Raw genomic sequence first — 16,210 nt, 5'->3', positions numbered from 1 at the left:
GTTGTGTACATACTAAACGAGTTAAGGAACAAAACTGTCGAACAGTTTTTTAAAATAACTTTTCAAACAAAAGTTATACTCACTTGAATGTTGGTCCTTCGGGTCGCGAAGTGTCCCAAGCCTACTAGTAAGCCATAATTTCGCATGTGTTGGTTGACAATGTCGCAAAAACAAAAGATTAACGGTTTGAGTTGATATTTTGTTATTTGGAATTAATTCGGTCATTAAATGATTAAAAAATTCGATGTATCGATTAAAACACCTACCAAGGTATCTTAAAGCGCTGATCGATTATTTATTATCTAAATAAGGTAGGGGAAAAAGTCAAATCACTTTCCGTATGATACTTTTTCACTATGATCAAAAATTTTCATAATCTTAGGTTGAAAAATAACTTCCAAAAGAACACGCTCCTTTCACATGCGAAATTATGGCTTACTAGTAGGCTTGGGACACTTCGCGACCCGAAGGACCAACATTCAAATGAGTATAACTTTTGTTTGAAAAGTTATTTTAAAAAAACTGTTCGACAGTTTTGTTCCTTAACTCGTTTAGTATGTACACAACAAATTTCGTGGAATTATCTCTATTTTCGTTGTCCCGCCAAGAATTGCAGTGGAACTTTTTTTTTTGAATTTTCAAAAACTAATTTCAGATTCGTTATTTTCATGTTAAAAAACCCCCAGATACCAAATTTCGTCGAAATCAGAATTTTTTTTTGCACCCTAGTTTAGGGGTGCGCCCTTTAGGGGTAGGAATTAAAATTGCAAAATCGGAAAGAGCATACCCAAAAACCTATTCAAAGACATGTCACCCGACTTTGTAACTCTTATGGTTGCTGAGAAAAAAATTTAAGAAGAAATGCAGATTTCAACACTCTTTGGGGGGTGGCTCCCAAACGAAACACGTTGGACCCTCGGTTTATTTGGAAAAAGTGCTTGTTTTGATGCCCTCTACAACCCGATTTTTTTTTTTCGAACGGTCGTGTAACACCCTGTATAGGTCGTATCGACCTGATGGGACCTTTGCTATGCTATTATCTTTGTATACTCTAGATACCTATGTATCTACGAGTATTAAAAAATGATTTTGCGTCCGTCTCCGTCATTGTTCACGTCCAAAAAAATTGCGAGTTAAATTAGTAATAGAATTAGTTTTATAAAATATTACATTGTTCGCCTTGATTCCAATTTTATTAACAGAATTCTTCTATGTAGGACATATTTTGAATGATCTAATCTGTAATGATGGGGAATTCCTTAAAAGGTCAGTAATAATTGATAACACTATCCAATGATCATTTATAAATACCTAATACGTAGGTTTGTTGTTATAATCAATCTGTATAACCAGTAGTAAATATGAGATTGTTTTTAGTCTTTTTTGTCACTCTTCTTATAGAGGAAAAAGCAGCATTTAAAAACTGTAGCGACATTGATCGTGACAATGCCATTCCTGGTAAGCACATAATTATTATTAAAATAATGTGAATCAAGAATATTCCATTAGACTATTATTGGCGCGAGTACCTTGGTGTCATACCTTCTGATGCTATACCCGGAGGATTTGATAAAGCCAATCAACGTACATACATCGGACAAATGTATCACTCAAGATTTGGGCTGCTCCCATCAACAATATATAAAGGATCGAAGCACTTTTTGGCATCAGGTGGTGGCTCCTCATTTGTCACCGATACATTTGTGAAAGTAAAAAATTTAAGTATGAGATGCCTTTCTAATTGTTAAAATAAAAACTGTTTTAGGTTTTATGCAGCCCTCACCATAACAGATATAAATGGATTCCCACTGAAAACTCTAAAAGTCATCTATTAAGCGATTACCATTTAGTAATTGGAGGTAATGAAGCCGGGTATGTTTTAAATATTGGTAGAGTGAACCATGAATCGGAAATAATTCTGGGCAAGGTCTTCAATCATAACACTCCTCACCGAGGTCTGAGTATACCATACAAGTCTAAGGAAACTATATACCAAAGTTATGAGATTTTAATATATGACTACTGTGCTAATAGTACTGAGCGTGGACGAATCGACGTGAGGTTTCTTGAACCCAATGCTGTATAAAGCGAGGATGAAATTAAATTTCAACTATTTATGTTTCGTTTACGCAGTACGTAAAATACTCCTATATGAAAATAAAGAGAACATTTTCAATATTTCATCTATTTACCTTTTTTGTAGATCCCATAAATTCGCGACCAGCGATGATAATAAAGGTGGCGGTAACCTCCGATGCCCTCTCCCATGCACTGTCCTTGCCTGTTCTTTTTTAATCTCAGCTGCATCCATTATAATCTTGAGAAGAAGAGAAAGAAGTTAAAATGTAAGTTGTAAAAAATTGGGTAGTTTACTAAATTAGGGATTTTTGGAAATATACAGTGGCGATGTTTCCCGTGCCGGGAAAGGAGAGTAGTTTATCTGCAGAACTTTCCCTTCCTCTTCTCACACCGGATGGAAACGGTACAAGCCTGTGGAAGAATATTTCTGTTGTCTTGGCGGTCCTATTAGGGAATTATTTCGGACAGCAACTTTAGCGGTTAAAAAAATCTATCTACACCTGATCGACCGAGGCGATCGAAAGCGATTTTTTAACCGAAGCCATGGGAAAATACTTCCTATCTCTTTTAGCGCAGTAATTACGTTTTATTTGTTGAGAAGTGCGGTTAAGAAGAAATCGAAATGGGCTTGAGGGGAACACGGTAATAATTAGAGGAGAACTTTAGAAAAACTTAAAAATGATAAGAAGCCTTGACAAACTTGACAACACATTTCAGAACTTTGAGGTAGATTCTGGGAACAAGACTACATTATTGCCTATATGAGCTTTCTAAAAACTTTTAAACATAAATTTACAAAATACTAAAGTTAGATTTCCCTCATACACAGACGGAATCATCACCAATATGGAGTAACCGAAGTAAAACTAGGTAGGTATATTAATAAAATTAAACCCAACTCCCAATATGATTGTGGCTTGTGATTTTTCACCAACAGGCATCCTTTTTCACATTTAGATTTTGTGGAAAAGCCTGCATTCACATATGAACATAGTATTATTATATTATTGTATGATTGTAGACAATCGTGAATTAACTCACAATTTCAATGAAAATTCAAAACTTCCAGCTATGACTTCGTCCTAATTTTTTATATCAATCCATATTATTTAAGTAATTGACGAAAAAAAGTCCCTAGGAATCATTTCATCAATCGCACCATTTTCGATCTCTGACGCCTGGACTATAGACGAAGGTAAGAAAGATAGTAATTTGATGTTACTTATTCCATGCGAAATAGCAGGGGTATAACACGGCATTTAGAAAACACAAAGTGCCTTAATAGCATGTCTTAGCTTGTTTGGAACACGCACTTACATCGGTCCTTGTGGACCCAACATGCCGGACACTTTGGGGGTGTACAGAATTCCACTCTGCCACTCACACGCAATATTGGAGGGCCAGCCTGAGCTTGCTATTTTGAGATAGGGGGTGTATAAAATATTCGCAAATGGAACTGTTTCCCCATCTTTATGTAAAGAACATGAATCAACTAACAGTCAGAAAGCAAGATTTATGATGCCCGCGTGACATTTGCTTAATAAAGTATATCACAAAGACTTCCACAAAAAACATGGAGATGGAAAAAGTGAGATAAGATCCAATGTAGATACACCGACATGAAGTATTTAGTCTAGTAGAGTCTTCCAAAGCTGCACTATACCAAAGAGTATACAACGAAACTATACTAAGCATTCCATATTCAGATCAGCATTATAGCAATGAGGCTACTGCTGTTGTTAGTTACGTTACTGCAAGCAATACAAGTAAGTAATTATATCAATTATTCATAAATCTAAGTGATGCATGACGTAAAACTGATGATAACAGAGAGCGATCACATTATTTACATGACACAACACATGCGTGATAAGTTAATTTTAGACAGGATGCTTTTTTTGAATTAAATTGGAAGTAAAAGGTAGTCTTTAGATATCTACTTATTCGCTAAATTATAGTAGCAACCGTAGTTTACTGCGAATTGATCCAGACGGACCGGAATTGAGGTGGTTTTCTCAGATTGGCACAACTGTTCTGTACCTACTACTACTACGAAATAATTTCATGATAGGCCCAACATAGACAACGTCTGTCGGTGTACCTTCTCATGTGTGATTTAATGTTAAGTGTTTATTCCCATATCTACCTACAACACATCAAACATGTTAAAGCTTAGCAAAGCACTGGAAAGCTGTTGGAAAAGGATAGACGCTACAAGTAAAATGCCAATCAATAACAAAACCAAAACGTCTGAAATTGACCTTCCTCAACTGCAGTCCTCCGTGCTTATTTTTGCGCCCTAGTAGGTACCTATTTGTATTTCGTTCTTTGCTTTGTCTACAGCTTTGAATATACTGTGATTCGTTACCACAATTTTAATTCTAATCACTTTTGTCCTAAAAGTGGCCAATTTTACTTTGATTCGTGATTTAATTCTATATTTGGTACTTAAAATAAATCCAAAATTTGCAAAAGGAATTGTAATTCTGAATTGTAAACCACAAGAAAGGCTTAGTGTACATCTCACGACGGAATTTTGAAGGTTTATTAATTCCTTGCAGAGATGCTACAAGAGAAAACACTACCACTGCAAATTGCAGTCCATAATTAATTTTAGCACTTGCTGAATGCTATGATGGTTACTCTTTGCTATGAAGAAACAGTGGGTATATAAATTTGGATAGGATTCTAACTTTTCTGCTCCTATTAGGGATCTAACGTTCCATGTTTCTATTCTTAGTTTCCTTTTTGCACTTTTTGTAGGGTTCCTCAAATACTGTCTCCTCCGGAGATCCGAATGGGTTTTTACAACCCGTTGTTATGTAAGTACCTATATATTGTAACGGAAATGCTCCAGACATGACGTCGCCTTTGGCGCTCTGGAATTTTCTACGCGCGCGAATATTCGACAATGTACTGGACTTACATTGCTTGCGTGTATAAATGGTTGCGGACCGAACATCGCGGCAGTCTACTACCGAACGAGTACGTAAACATCGAGCGCGGAAATATAAATTGCGAAGTGTGAGTGATATAAATAATCGATATAAATTGTACGGATTTTATAGTGTTTTAGTTCTGTTTAATAAATATTGATATAAATCGAACCCGAATTTATAAATAACGTTACATTGGTGTCAGAAGTGGGATTAATTAAATTAATTAAAAGTAAGATTAAATTAAGTGCTTGTGCTTGTGTATGCCTGTAACAAGATCTGCTGCCGCTAAAATGGAAGAAACGATGCTCAATTTGCTCCAGCAAATCCAAAATGGCCAACAGGTGTTGCAACAAGAAATGAAAAGCAACCAAGAGAAGTTCGAGAAGATGGAAGAAAATTCTAGAAAGATTAATGAAGAAAATTCTAGAAATATTCAAGAGAAGTTCGAGAAGATTGAGGAAAATTCTAGAAAAATGGACGAGAAGTTCGAAAAGATGGAGGAAAATTCTAGAAAGATTATCGAAGAAGTCTCTAAATCAATTGAAGAAAAAGTTGAAGATAGAATTACGGAAGTTTCCAAAACATTTAAAGCAACATTCGTTGAGATTGAGCACAAGTATGAAGAGCTGCGCGAGCAATTCTTGCGACTGACTACGGAAGAGCGTACTAGTAGTGCCCCAGATGAAGTACTGATGGACCGTCTTCTTGAGGTGCCACAGTCTACTCATTACAAGAAGGTCGACCCAGAAACAAATACAAGAGTAGAAGGCGACGTTCAGCAAGCCCGAGTAAAGCCACCTACTTTTGATGGTAAGATTCCTTGGACCACGTACGTTCGACAGTTTGAGGCAGCGGCTGCGGCAAATAAATGGACTCTTCAAGACAAAACTACCGCCCTGATTCTTGCTCTGAGAGGAGATGCTCTGGATGTGTTGCGGACCATCCCCGAGGATCAACAGAACTTCCAACAAATAGTAGCGCGACTCGAAATGCTATATGGCGATAAACACCTTCAGCAAGTTTACTATGCCCAAGTCAAGAACCGAATGCAGAAACCTGGAGAAAGTTTGCAGGAACTTGAAGCGGACATCGCTAGACTGATTCGATTGGCATACCCTACGGCACCGGAGAGCTTTCTTGATCAACTGGCTGTACAAACATTTATCGATGCCGTTCGTGATGGAGATGCCCAGCAGGCTTTGAGACTGGCTAGGCACGACAAAATTGAGAAAGCTTTGGCCCATGCGTTAGAATTCGAAGCCGCCAAGAAAGCTAGTCATGGAAGTGCGCGAGTACGTATGGTGGAACCTCGCAGTGACAGCCGGGTAAGGACAATCGAAGAGGAAGGTGGCTCTGGAAGTTTTGAAGAAAAGGTCAGTAAAGTAGTGGAAGAAAAGATCAATAAAGCAATACAGTCACTGGCAAAGAAACGTGAACCACGGCGAGATTGGACACGTTCGCCGCAACTGCCAAAAACCATTGCAGCAGTCGGAAAACTAGGAAAGGTCGACAGGAAGGGGCTATCGTCGACCTGCAGAAACAAAGCCCCGATCTTCACTGAAAACATTTCGTCGTCTGGAAAAGTTCACAATAATGCAGACGCTTTGTCAAGAAGACCGTGCAAGGACAACTGCACACATTGTTCTAAAATAGAAGACAAGATTGGCCATCTGCGACGAACAACTGTAGAGAGTGAGGAGTGGAAGCCAAGCGAAATCAAAACGGCCCAAGAAAACGACACAAGTATAAAAACTGTTCTGAATTGGATGCGCCACGGACAAAGACCAGACTGGCAAGACATTAGTGCCACAAGTCCTGAAGTAAAGAGTTATTGGGCCAATGGAATAGCCTGACTCTGAAAGACAACCTGTTGTATAGGACCCTTGAAAGTGAAGATGGCACCGAATCGACGCTGCAATTAGTAGTACCTAGAAGCAAAGTGTCGGAAGTATTGCGAAAATTGCATGACGGCGCTTCCGGAGGACACTTTGGTATTACGAAAACGTTGCAAAGGGTACGTGAGCGATTCTATTGGGTCAACCGTAAAGAAGATGTCCGGCGATGGTGTCAAAAATGTGAGTTATGTGCTACTGGAAACGGACCAGTTTCCAAGAAGAAGGCACCCATGAGGCAGTATAACGTTGGTAGTCCGATGGAACGAGTTGCTATCGATATCGCAGGACCGTTTCCCGAGACAGATGGCGGAAATAAATATATCCTAGTCGCTATGGATTATTTCACAAAGTGGACTGAAGCTTACGCTATTCCAAACCAAGAGGCAGCAACAGTTGCAGAAGTGTTGGTAAAGGAGTTCTTTACACGTTTTGGTGTTCCTATAGAAATCCATTCAGACCAAGGAAGGAACTTTGAATCGGCTTTGTTCCAAGATGTTTGTCGATTGGTAGGAGCCAATAAAACAAGAACAACACCTTTGCATCCTCAGTCAGATGGAATGGTGGAGAGAATGAATCGAACGATGGGTAAATATCTTTCAAAAGTCGTGGCAGAACATCAGAAAAATTGGGACCAGTACCTCCACCTGTTCCTTATGGCATATCGATCAGCCGTCAACGAGACCACGGGTCAGACTCCTGCCTGCCTTATGTTGGGTCGTGAACTACGCCTTCCATGTGATCTCGAGTTTGGGCGTAAACCCCATGAAGAATATGTCGCAGGTGAAAATTATGTTGACCAACTAAAGGCGAAGATGAACGATATTCACGACTTGGCTAGAAGTCATATTCAGATTGTCAGCGATCGCATGAAAAATCAATACAACCTCCGCTCGGCCAATGAAACTTTTGAAGCTGGAGATCTGGTATGGCTGCACAATCCACAGAGACGAAGAGGTCTTTCTCCCAAGCTACAAAGACAATGGGAAGGTCCGTATGAGGTGATCAAGAAAATAAATGACGTGATATATCGTATCAGAATGAACCACCGGAAACCGAAAGTTGTCCACATTAATCGACTCGCACGATATGCCGGATCCAACAACAACGAAGAAGTTAGAGGTATTCGAGAAGAGGAACGCAGCTTTGGGATCGAGCCAAACTTTAACGATTTTATGTCAAATTACGCCCAGCGGAAGAAAGCTCGATTTGGCGTTACTCAGGAAATTTGTCAAAATATTTTTGAGCTTCCGGTTAACGTTTCCATCGCCCATTGTGTCGCCGAAGACCTTCGCATGGGTAGAGGTATAGCTTCCGTATTCCGGAAAAGATTTGGAAGAATGGACGAGTTGTTAAAGCAAAGACCACGAGTGGGTAAAGTACTGCGCTTGGAAGATAGTCAACGCTCTTTGTTCTACTTGGTTTCAAAGAAAACGTCAGAAGGCAAACCCACCTATGAAAACCTCTGGTCTGCTTTAAAAAGCTTAAAGAAACTCATGGCATACTATGACATAAATAGCTTGGCGATCCCGAAGATTGGATGTGGTTTAGATGGGTTGGACTGGAAAATAGTGCGAACCATGATCGAAGTGATTTTTAGAAACACTAGCGTTCGAATTACAGTATGCTGCTTCAACCCACAGGGGACGACCCTCCGCAAAACTGTGGACTGTTACTTTTTCAAGAAAGGTGTTTGTCGAGCAGGCTCTGACTGCAGATTCCGACACGAGGCATTAAAAAGTAATACTAACGCAGTTTCTGAACGAGACGTCCAGAATTAAGAAGGGGGCAGTGTAACGGAAATGCTCCAGACATGACGTCGCCTTTGGCGCTCTGGAATTTTCTACGCGCGCGATAGTAGGAATATTCGAGAATGTTCGGGACTTACATTGCTTGCGTGTATAAATGGTTGCGGACCGAACATCGCGGCAGTCTACTACCGAACGAGTACGTAAACATCGAGCGCGGAAATATAAATTGCGAAGTGTGAGTGATATAAATAATCGATATAAATTGTACGGATTTTATAGTGTTTTAGTTCTGTTTAATAAATATTGATATAAATCGAACCCGAATTTATAAATCACGTTACAATATTATATGTAGGTATGTAATACCTGTAAAATAAAAGTCGCATCAATCGGTAAAATTTGTCGCCTCCCCCCACCCCTTATCTACCTTTTTGTCACACCCTAACCATCTACCTGCTCTAAGACCCTCTGACCCTCTGTTGTTTAGTCCCCTTTTACGACACGCTGCAATGTCCCTGCTGTAGGGTTATGCTTTCCCGGCCCTTATCATTTTGACGCAACCAATTAAACTAAACGAATAAAGAGTACTTCAAAACAATCGAAATATACACAAATTCAAAACACTTCGAATTTGCAGCGCGCTTCCGTTGCGAAACGATTTTGAGTTTGTTTTTAGAATATTCAAGGCAGTCCGGAAATAGTTATTTACATAGTGTGTCAATCACTTTCTTCTCAAGTTTTACACATAATTTTTTCTGAAACTACAATCAAAATTAAAAAAATTATGGTATGGAATAATGTAGTTTGACACACAGCAATCTAGATACGCGCATGTTTCAATTTTAAATTCTTAAGATTAACACAGCAATTGTTTTTTACTTTCCTCACTAGAGAGGAAAATCACATTTTCCTCGCCGTTTTTAGAGACTAAAGTTGTTGTTTCTAAAGTAGGTACCTAGTTTCAGAAAAACAATATTTTCCAACCATTCAACCAGATTTATCTGATATTTTGTTATATTATTACCAATAGCTAAGTAGCTGTTCATCTGAGACATTGCAAAAGTAGGTGCAGGCCCGTAGCCAGAATGAAGTAGCAGGGATGGCCTGTATTTTTCTAGCGGGATTTAAGAAGATTTTGATATAAACTTCCCCTGTAATTTTTGTAAAGGAACCATCAACCATAATTTCCAGTGGGGGCAAGACCAGTTTCTATGGGAAACGGGCCTGAGTAGGTGAGCATAATTGGGATACTGCCGCCGAAGCCACGAACTACGAGTATATGGCACACAGTTTGACAAAACTTTTTTTACAATAATAGTATACATATATAGTAGGTAGATATATATAATAGTCCGGTCACACTTTAAAACCCAAAAATTGTTAATGTATTATACAGCTACTAAAGCTGATAAAGATATTTAGTTTTTTTGCATTCGGTAGTTAATAGCTTCAACCAAAAAAATCTTTACGATTAATGTGCGCATGCTCAGTCTGCTCGCAATGCCAACTTTCTATTTATGGAGATATTACTTTGAAATTTTACCCACAGATGGTTCTAGTAAAGGCAAGCATATTGCATATTCTAAAAATCAAATGTCCGCATACGCAAACTGCGCAATGTCAACTTTCTTATTTATTGAGACATTTTCTGGAAATTTTAACCAAAGATTCTTATAGTAAATTCAAACATATTCCATATTTTAAACATCAGGTGTGTACATGCGCGAACTTCGTTATTTTCTTATTTATAAGAATATTTACACCATATTTTGTAGACATAAATAATTCGTTAAATGACCTTTTGGGAAATACTACTGATCAATTCATGGATAATGCGCTAAAGTTACTAGGCGAAAACCTTTTTTTCATTTTTCATAATTTCGGCGTGAGTAAAACGCCTTCTCTAAATTGTGTCACCAGCTCTCGGACTGTTATATCAATAGTCAGTATCAATTCATGGAAACAATTGCTTAATTTTCAACTACGAGATGCAAATTCGACTTTGTCTCGCCAGCTCTGTCAGATGAGTATGAGTTAGGTAGTTCATATGAATTAAATATTCCATCTCAATTCATTTTTCGCCAAAGGGTGTCAAATTATAAATTCTTTATAGGTAGTGGTACCTCGTTATGCAATTGTATAATTAAATTAGCTTATTCATATTCAAATTAAATTAAATTAAATCCCTTTGAATTGAGATTCTGGCTCAAAGATAAAGGGAAAATTACCAATTCTCCATTGTATTTGAAAACAGAACAACGTGATTATATTGTATTTTGGGTGCATCTCCATAAAAACAATTTATTAGTACCTACCTATATAACCTCGTGAGAATTCGTACCTACTACTGGCAAAACAGAACTTTTAGCAGCATATCTACATAGTAAGTTATAAACAAAATAAAATGTAATTAATTTAATTATTCAACCTTGAGTGTAATTACAAAAATACATATAGAGATGGAGATGATGAATAGATAAGTTGAAACTTTATAATACGAGACGAAAAAAAATTAATTTATTGTAACAAAAGTTTTAACCGGAACACTATCCACTCACTTACGGTCATGAGACTAGTGTTATTAACGTCAATTACTGTGTTGCAAACAATACAAGTATGTACATATGTGTATTTTGTACTATATTTATATCATTGGGGTGTGACTATGAATGAAACATGCAAATCGCACAGTCATACAATTGCAATTACTGTTTAATTTACTTCAAATGTTTAAAATTGTTAATGATTATTGCAGAATAGATTACGAAATTTCATCGGCTGCTTACTGTTCTCCTATAATCAATACTGAAGTAGATATGACAGCAAAATCCAAACCGCAAATCAGAACAAAATAACATGTATATTTGTTTAGTACACGCATAATAATTATGGATATCCAGGCAGATGAAGCAAAAAATGTCTATTGCTTTTAACATATTAGAATGGCAGAGCGTCCATATTACTCGATGTCCGAAATTTGATAATAAACTAGTTATTCTTGACCTAGGTAAAAATTAACTAAAACAAAAGGTAAGTATTGCTATAGTGCTGGAAAATTAATGGCCACAGTGGCGCAATTTAAAAATTGGTTTTCTAACAATGCGCACATTGTTTAATGTAATTTTATATACGCATGAGAGCATAGGTAAAATGATTTTGCTTTTTTGTTAGTAAATAGCAAACGGTATAAGCAACTTATTTAAAAGAGTTGGAAAGTTCCTACTTACCTATATAACAACTATACCTACCTACCTTTCATTTTAGGTTTACTCAGAAGTGGTGAAAGTTTCAATTTACTATGAGGCCCTTTGTCCAGACAGCGTCAACTTTATAAATAATCAATTTTATCCAGCCTACCAAAAAATTAACTCGTTACTAACAGTGGATTTTGTACCTTATGGGCGTGCATCGGTAAGTTAATATTAATCGCCACTTGATATAGGTAGGTACCTACTTACTTAATCGTGAATTTACAGCACACTTGGAAAAATGGAGATTGGCAGTTTGAGTGCCAACATGGACCGGAGGAATGTCTCGGAAACAAACTTCATGCTTGCGGTATACATGAAAGTCAGGAACAAGCAAAAACCGTGGACTATGTGAATTGCCTGATGATGGCTTATCGTTCATCAGCAACTCACGCATTGGATATGGTTAGTTTATTAATTACCCTGCATTGAACTAAGCTCAACTTAATTGTTTTCAGTGTGTTACTTATCTAAATCTGACCAGTAAACAAATTCTCGATTGCGTTGAGAGTTCCAAAGGGTCAAACCTGTTGGCAAAGTATGGAAATGAAACCCGAGCGCTATATCCCCTAGACTTTATCCCTACAATTATTTTTGACGGCAAGTTTGACACGTTTGTTCAGAGTTCATCTTTGCATAATTTCCATGATGCGGTAATACAATATTTGTCGCATAGGAAATCGACAGATCAAGGTAGTACTGCTAATAGACAAAGTTCATATTTGCTAAGCTGTGTCATTTTCACGATGGCATTATGTCTTTACTTCTAAATTGAAATGTACATACATATGTGTAAGAACAAAACCGCTTTACTTTATTATAATAATTCTTGAGTAATAGAAATAAAATGGAAAACCATATAGAAGCGTGCATATTGTGAATAGGGGTTCTACTGGGCCTGTTTTTAATCGCCATAGCAGGTTTTCCAGTAGGTAGGTATAATAAGGCAATCGCCAACCCTCATTCAATACAAAGGTCGGTTTTCCTACCAGATCACCATAATTAAAAAAAGCTACTGAGATGCGGGATGCAATCTATTCTGTAGGTATCGTATTATTGATTTTAGGTACAAACTCTAAATCTTCGCCATCGCCAATGTTCTAATTCAATGGAATTGCTTTACTACAATCAACCTCGTATATCGGTCGATGCTTGTTAGTAAATATCAATTATTATATCTGATGGTGGACGTGGAAGTGGTCCCACTAAATCTAAGTGAATATTTCGAAAACTGATCATAGGTTTTGGAATATCAAACCTTTGAATGTTTCTATTAATTTATAATTGTGTCTGTTAATTTTACATTTTTCGTTTTAGATAATATTCTTGGTCCAGGTAATCTCTGACACCTTTCAGTTTGCTTGGCTATACCAAAGAATACTTAATAATTACTCTTTGGCTATAGGTACATATTTCACTGTTACCAGTTGGGTAGTTGCCCGAATCTTAGGATGGCAAATACACTGTAACTTTTTAAACATTTCTGGACTATCAGTTCAGCGGATTTTTGTGTGGAAGATCAACATTCTATTAGCCAAACCAGTAGGTACCCAGTTTCCCACTTACGTCCTGTGCACCCGCAATTCGCGTTTGATGTTTTAACTCCAGATCAATAAAATCATGTATGGGGCTACTACATTTCCTTTGTCGGTATATACCCCCTTCTGACCCATTTTGTGCATTTCGCTAAAACTCTCCACAAGATAGTAAGTAGGTATTCAATTTTTTCAGCACTTCTCATGGCTGGAGCTTCTATTGGCGACATGAAAAAGAAAGGCCGCGATTCGAATTTTATGAAACCTTAAACCGCGTGCCAAAATACGCAGCAGAAAGTATCTTTTGGGCACCCTAAGTTGACTATCTCTCGAAGACGCGCGACTTATAAAAAGTGGTTAATTTCGCCCCTAGGACAAAAAACAAAATTTTTTTGAGGCCCGAAAAAAAAAAATTGTCTCAGATCGATCCGGGAAAAAAATTTTCTTATAGATAATGTGGCCTGTAGAATTCATAATTTCAAACAGTTCCAAGATTGGGCTACTAGTTCAAAAGTTACAGCCCTTTGAATTTTCTTTCGAAATTGGTTTCTAGTCCTTAACTTTTGATTGAGCAGTCTGATCGAAAAAGTACGAATTGTTTTGGATTCTACGCACCAAAATTAAGAAGAAAAAGTGTTTTCCCGAGAAATTTTGGTGTAGTCGATTTTTGGTAAAAAAGGAAAGGTTATACACTGCCTTTTTTTGAGCCCCGAAAAAAAAATTGTCTCAGATCGACCCGGGAAAAAAATTTTCTTATAGAATGTGGCCTGTAGAATCCATAATTTCAAACAGTTCCAAGATTGGGCTACTAGTTCAAAAGTTACAGCCCTTTGAATTTTCTTTCGAAATTGGTTTCTAGTCTATAACTTTTGATTGAGAAGTCTGATCGAAAAAGTACGAATTGTTTTGGATTCTACGCACCAAAATTAATAAGAAAAAGTGTTTTCCCGAGAAATTTTGGTGTAGTCGATTTTTGGTAAAAAAGGAAGGTTATACACTGCCTTTTTTTGAGACCCGAAAAAAAAATTGTCTCAGATCGACCCGGAAAAAAATTTTCTTATAGAATGTGGCCTGTAGAATCCATAATTTCAAACAGTTCCAAGATTGGGCTACTAGTTCAAAAGTTACAGCCCTTTCAATTTTCTTTCGAAATTGACTTTTGATTGAGAAGTTTAATCGAAAAAGTACGAATTGTTTTGGATTCTACGCACCAAAATTAATAAGAAAAAGTGTTTTCCCGAGAAATTTTGGTGTAGTCGATTTTTGGTAAAAAAGGAAGGTTATACACTGCCTTTTTTTTGGCCCGAAAAAAAAATTGTCTCAGATCGACCCGGAAAAAAAATTTTCTTATAGAATGTGGCCTGTAGAATCCATAATTTTAAACAGTTCCAAGATTGGGCTACTAGTTCAAAAGTTACAGCCCTTTCAATTTTCTTTCGAAATTGATTTCTAGTAGGTACTTAACTTTTGATTGAGAAGTCTGATCGAAAAAGTACGAATTGTTTTGGATTCTACGCACCAAAATTAATAAGGAAAAGTGTTTTCCCGAGAAATTTTGGTGTAGTCGATTTTTGGTAAAAAAGGAAGGTTATACACTGCCTTTTTTTGAGTCTCGAAAAATATTCTCTCAGATCGACCCGGGAAAAAATTTCCTAATAGAATGTGGCCTGTAGAATCTATAATTTCAAACAGTTCCAAGATTGGGCTACTAGTTCAAAAGTTACAGCCCTTTGAATTTTCTTTCGAAATTGGTTTCTAGTCCATAACTTTTTATTGAGAAGTCTGATCGAAAAAGTACGAATTGTTTTGGATTCTACGCACCAAAATTAATAAGAAAAAGTGTTTTCCCGAGAAATTTTGGTGCAGTCGATTTTTGGTAAAAAAGGAAGGTTATACACTGCCTTTTTTTGAGACCCGAAAAAAAAATTGTCTCAGATGGACCCGGGAAAAAAATTTCCTAATAGAATGTGGCCTGTAGAATCCATAATTTCAAACAGTTCCAAGATTGGGCTACTAGTTCAAAAGTTACAGCTCTTTGAATTTTCTTTCGAAATTGGTTTCTAGTCCATAACTTTTGATTGAGAAGTCTGATCGAAAAAGTACGAATTGTTTTGGATTCAACGCACCAAAATTAATAAGAAAAAGATAGATTTTTTATAGAATGTGGCCTGTAGAATCTATAATTTCAAACAGTTTGAAGATCGGGCTACTAGATCAAAAGTTAAAGCCCTTTGAATTTTTTTTCGAAATTTGTTTTTTGTCAATAACTTTTTATTGAGAAGTCTAATCGAAAAAGTACGAATCGTTTTGGATTCTACGCACCAAAATTAATAAGAAAAAGTGTTTTGCCGAAAAATTTTGGAGTAGTCGATTTTTGGTAAAAAAGGAAGGTTAAGTACTATGCGAAGTATTCGAATACTTTACGAAGTATCCAAATACTTTGCGAAGTATTCGAATACTAAATATATCTGAAAGTATTTGAGTTACAAATACAAATACTGCTTCCATAAAAGTATTTAATTATAAAGTATTTGAATACTTTAAAGGAATTGAATACTAAAAAGTATTTACAAAATCGAATACTGCCCAGCTCTGTAAGAGAATGTTTCGTTCTGCCAAACTTATTACAAAAATACCACCCCTTTTATCCATACCAAACGCTTCTGGTGAATCCACGACAAATGAACGCATAGGTACATTAATTTGGACGCTGCGACAATCGGACATTTTAGAATTTTGTTTAATATTATTAATAGTTTTCGTATA

The 16,210-nt window shown here is 36.9% G+C and overlaps 2 protein-coding genes across 3 annotated transcripts; both read left to right on the top strand.

Moving 5' to 3' along the window:
• Window positions 1–1,317: 1,317 nt before the first annotated feature.
• Window positions 1,318–2,178, top strand: LOC116164883. Its single transcript, XM_031479131.1, has 3 exons — window positions 1,318–1,458; window positions 1,510–1,709; window positions 1,766–2,178. Exons 1-3 carry the CDS (start codon window positions 1,362–1,364, stop codon window positions 2,084–2,086), a joined length of 618 nt encoding a protein of 205 aa, XP_031334991.1. The 5' UTR covers window positions 1,318–1,361; the 3' UTR covers window positions 2,087–2,178.
• A 1,489-nt stretch (window positions 2,179–3,667) lies between these two features.
• LOC116164882 (GILT-like protein 1) lies at window positions 3,668–12,763 on the top strand. 2 transcript variants are annotated; one of them, XM_031479129.1, is made up of 4 exons: window positions 3,668–3,845; window positions 11,926–12,072; window positions 12,138–12,314; window positions 12,368–12,763. In XM_031479129.1, exons 1-4 carry the CDS (start codon window positions 3,801–3,803, stop codon window positions 12,677–12,679), a joined length of 681 nt encoding a protein of 226 aa, XP_031334989.1. In that variant the 5' UTR covers window positions 3,668–3,800; the 3' UTR covers window positions 12,680–12,763. The 2 variants fall into 2 exon arrangements, with proteins under 2 accessions (XP_031334989.1, XP_031334988.1); XM_031479128.1 differs by lacking the exon at window positions 3,668–3,845 and adding an exon at window positions 11,115–11,275.
• Window positions 12,764–16,210: the final 3,447 nt, after the last annotated feature.

This window comes from Photinus pyralis, unplaced genomic scaffold, assembly GCF_008802855.1.
Source record: "Photinus pyralis isolate 1611_PpyrPB1 unplaced genomic scaffold, Ppyr1.3 Ppyr1.4_LG2, whole genome shotgun sequence".
NCBI lineage: Eukaryota > Metazoa > Arthropoda > Insecta > Coleoptera > Lampyridae > Photinus > Photinus pyralis.
The sequence above is the reverse complement of the archived record's forward strand: the minus strand, read 5'-3'. Positions and strand labels throughout refer to the sequence as shown.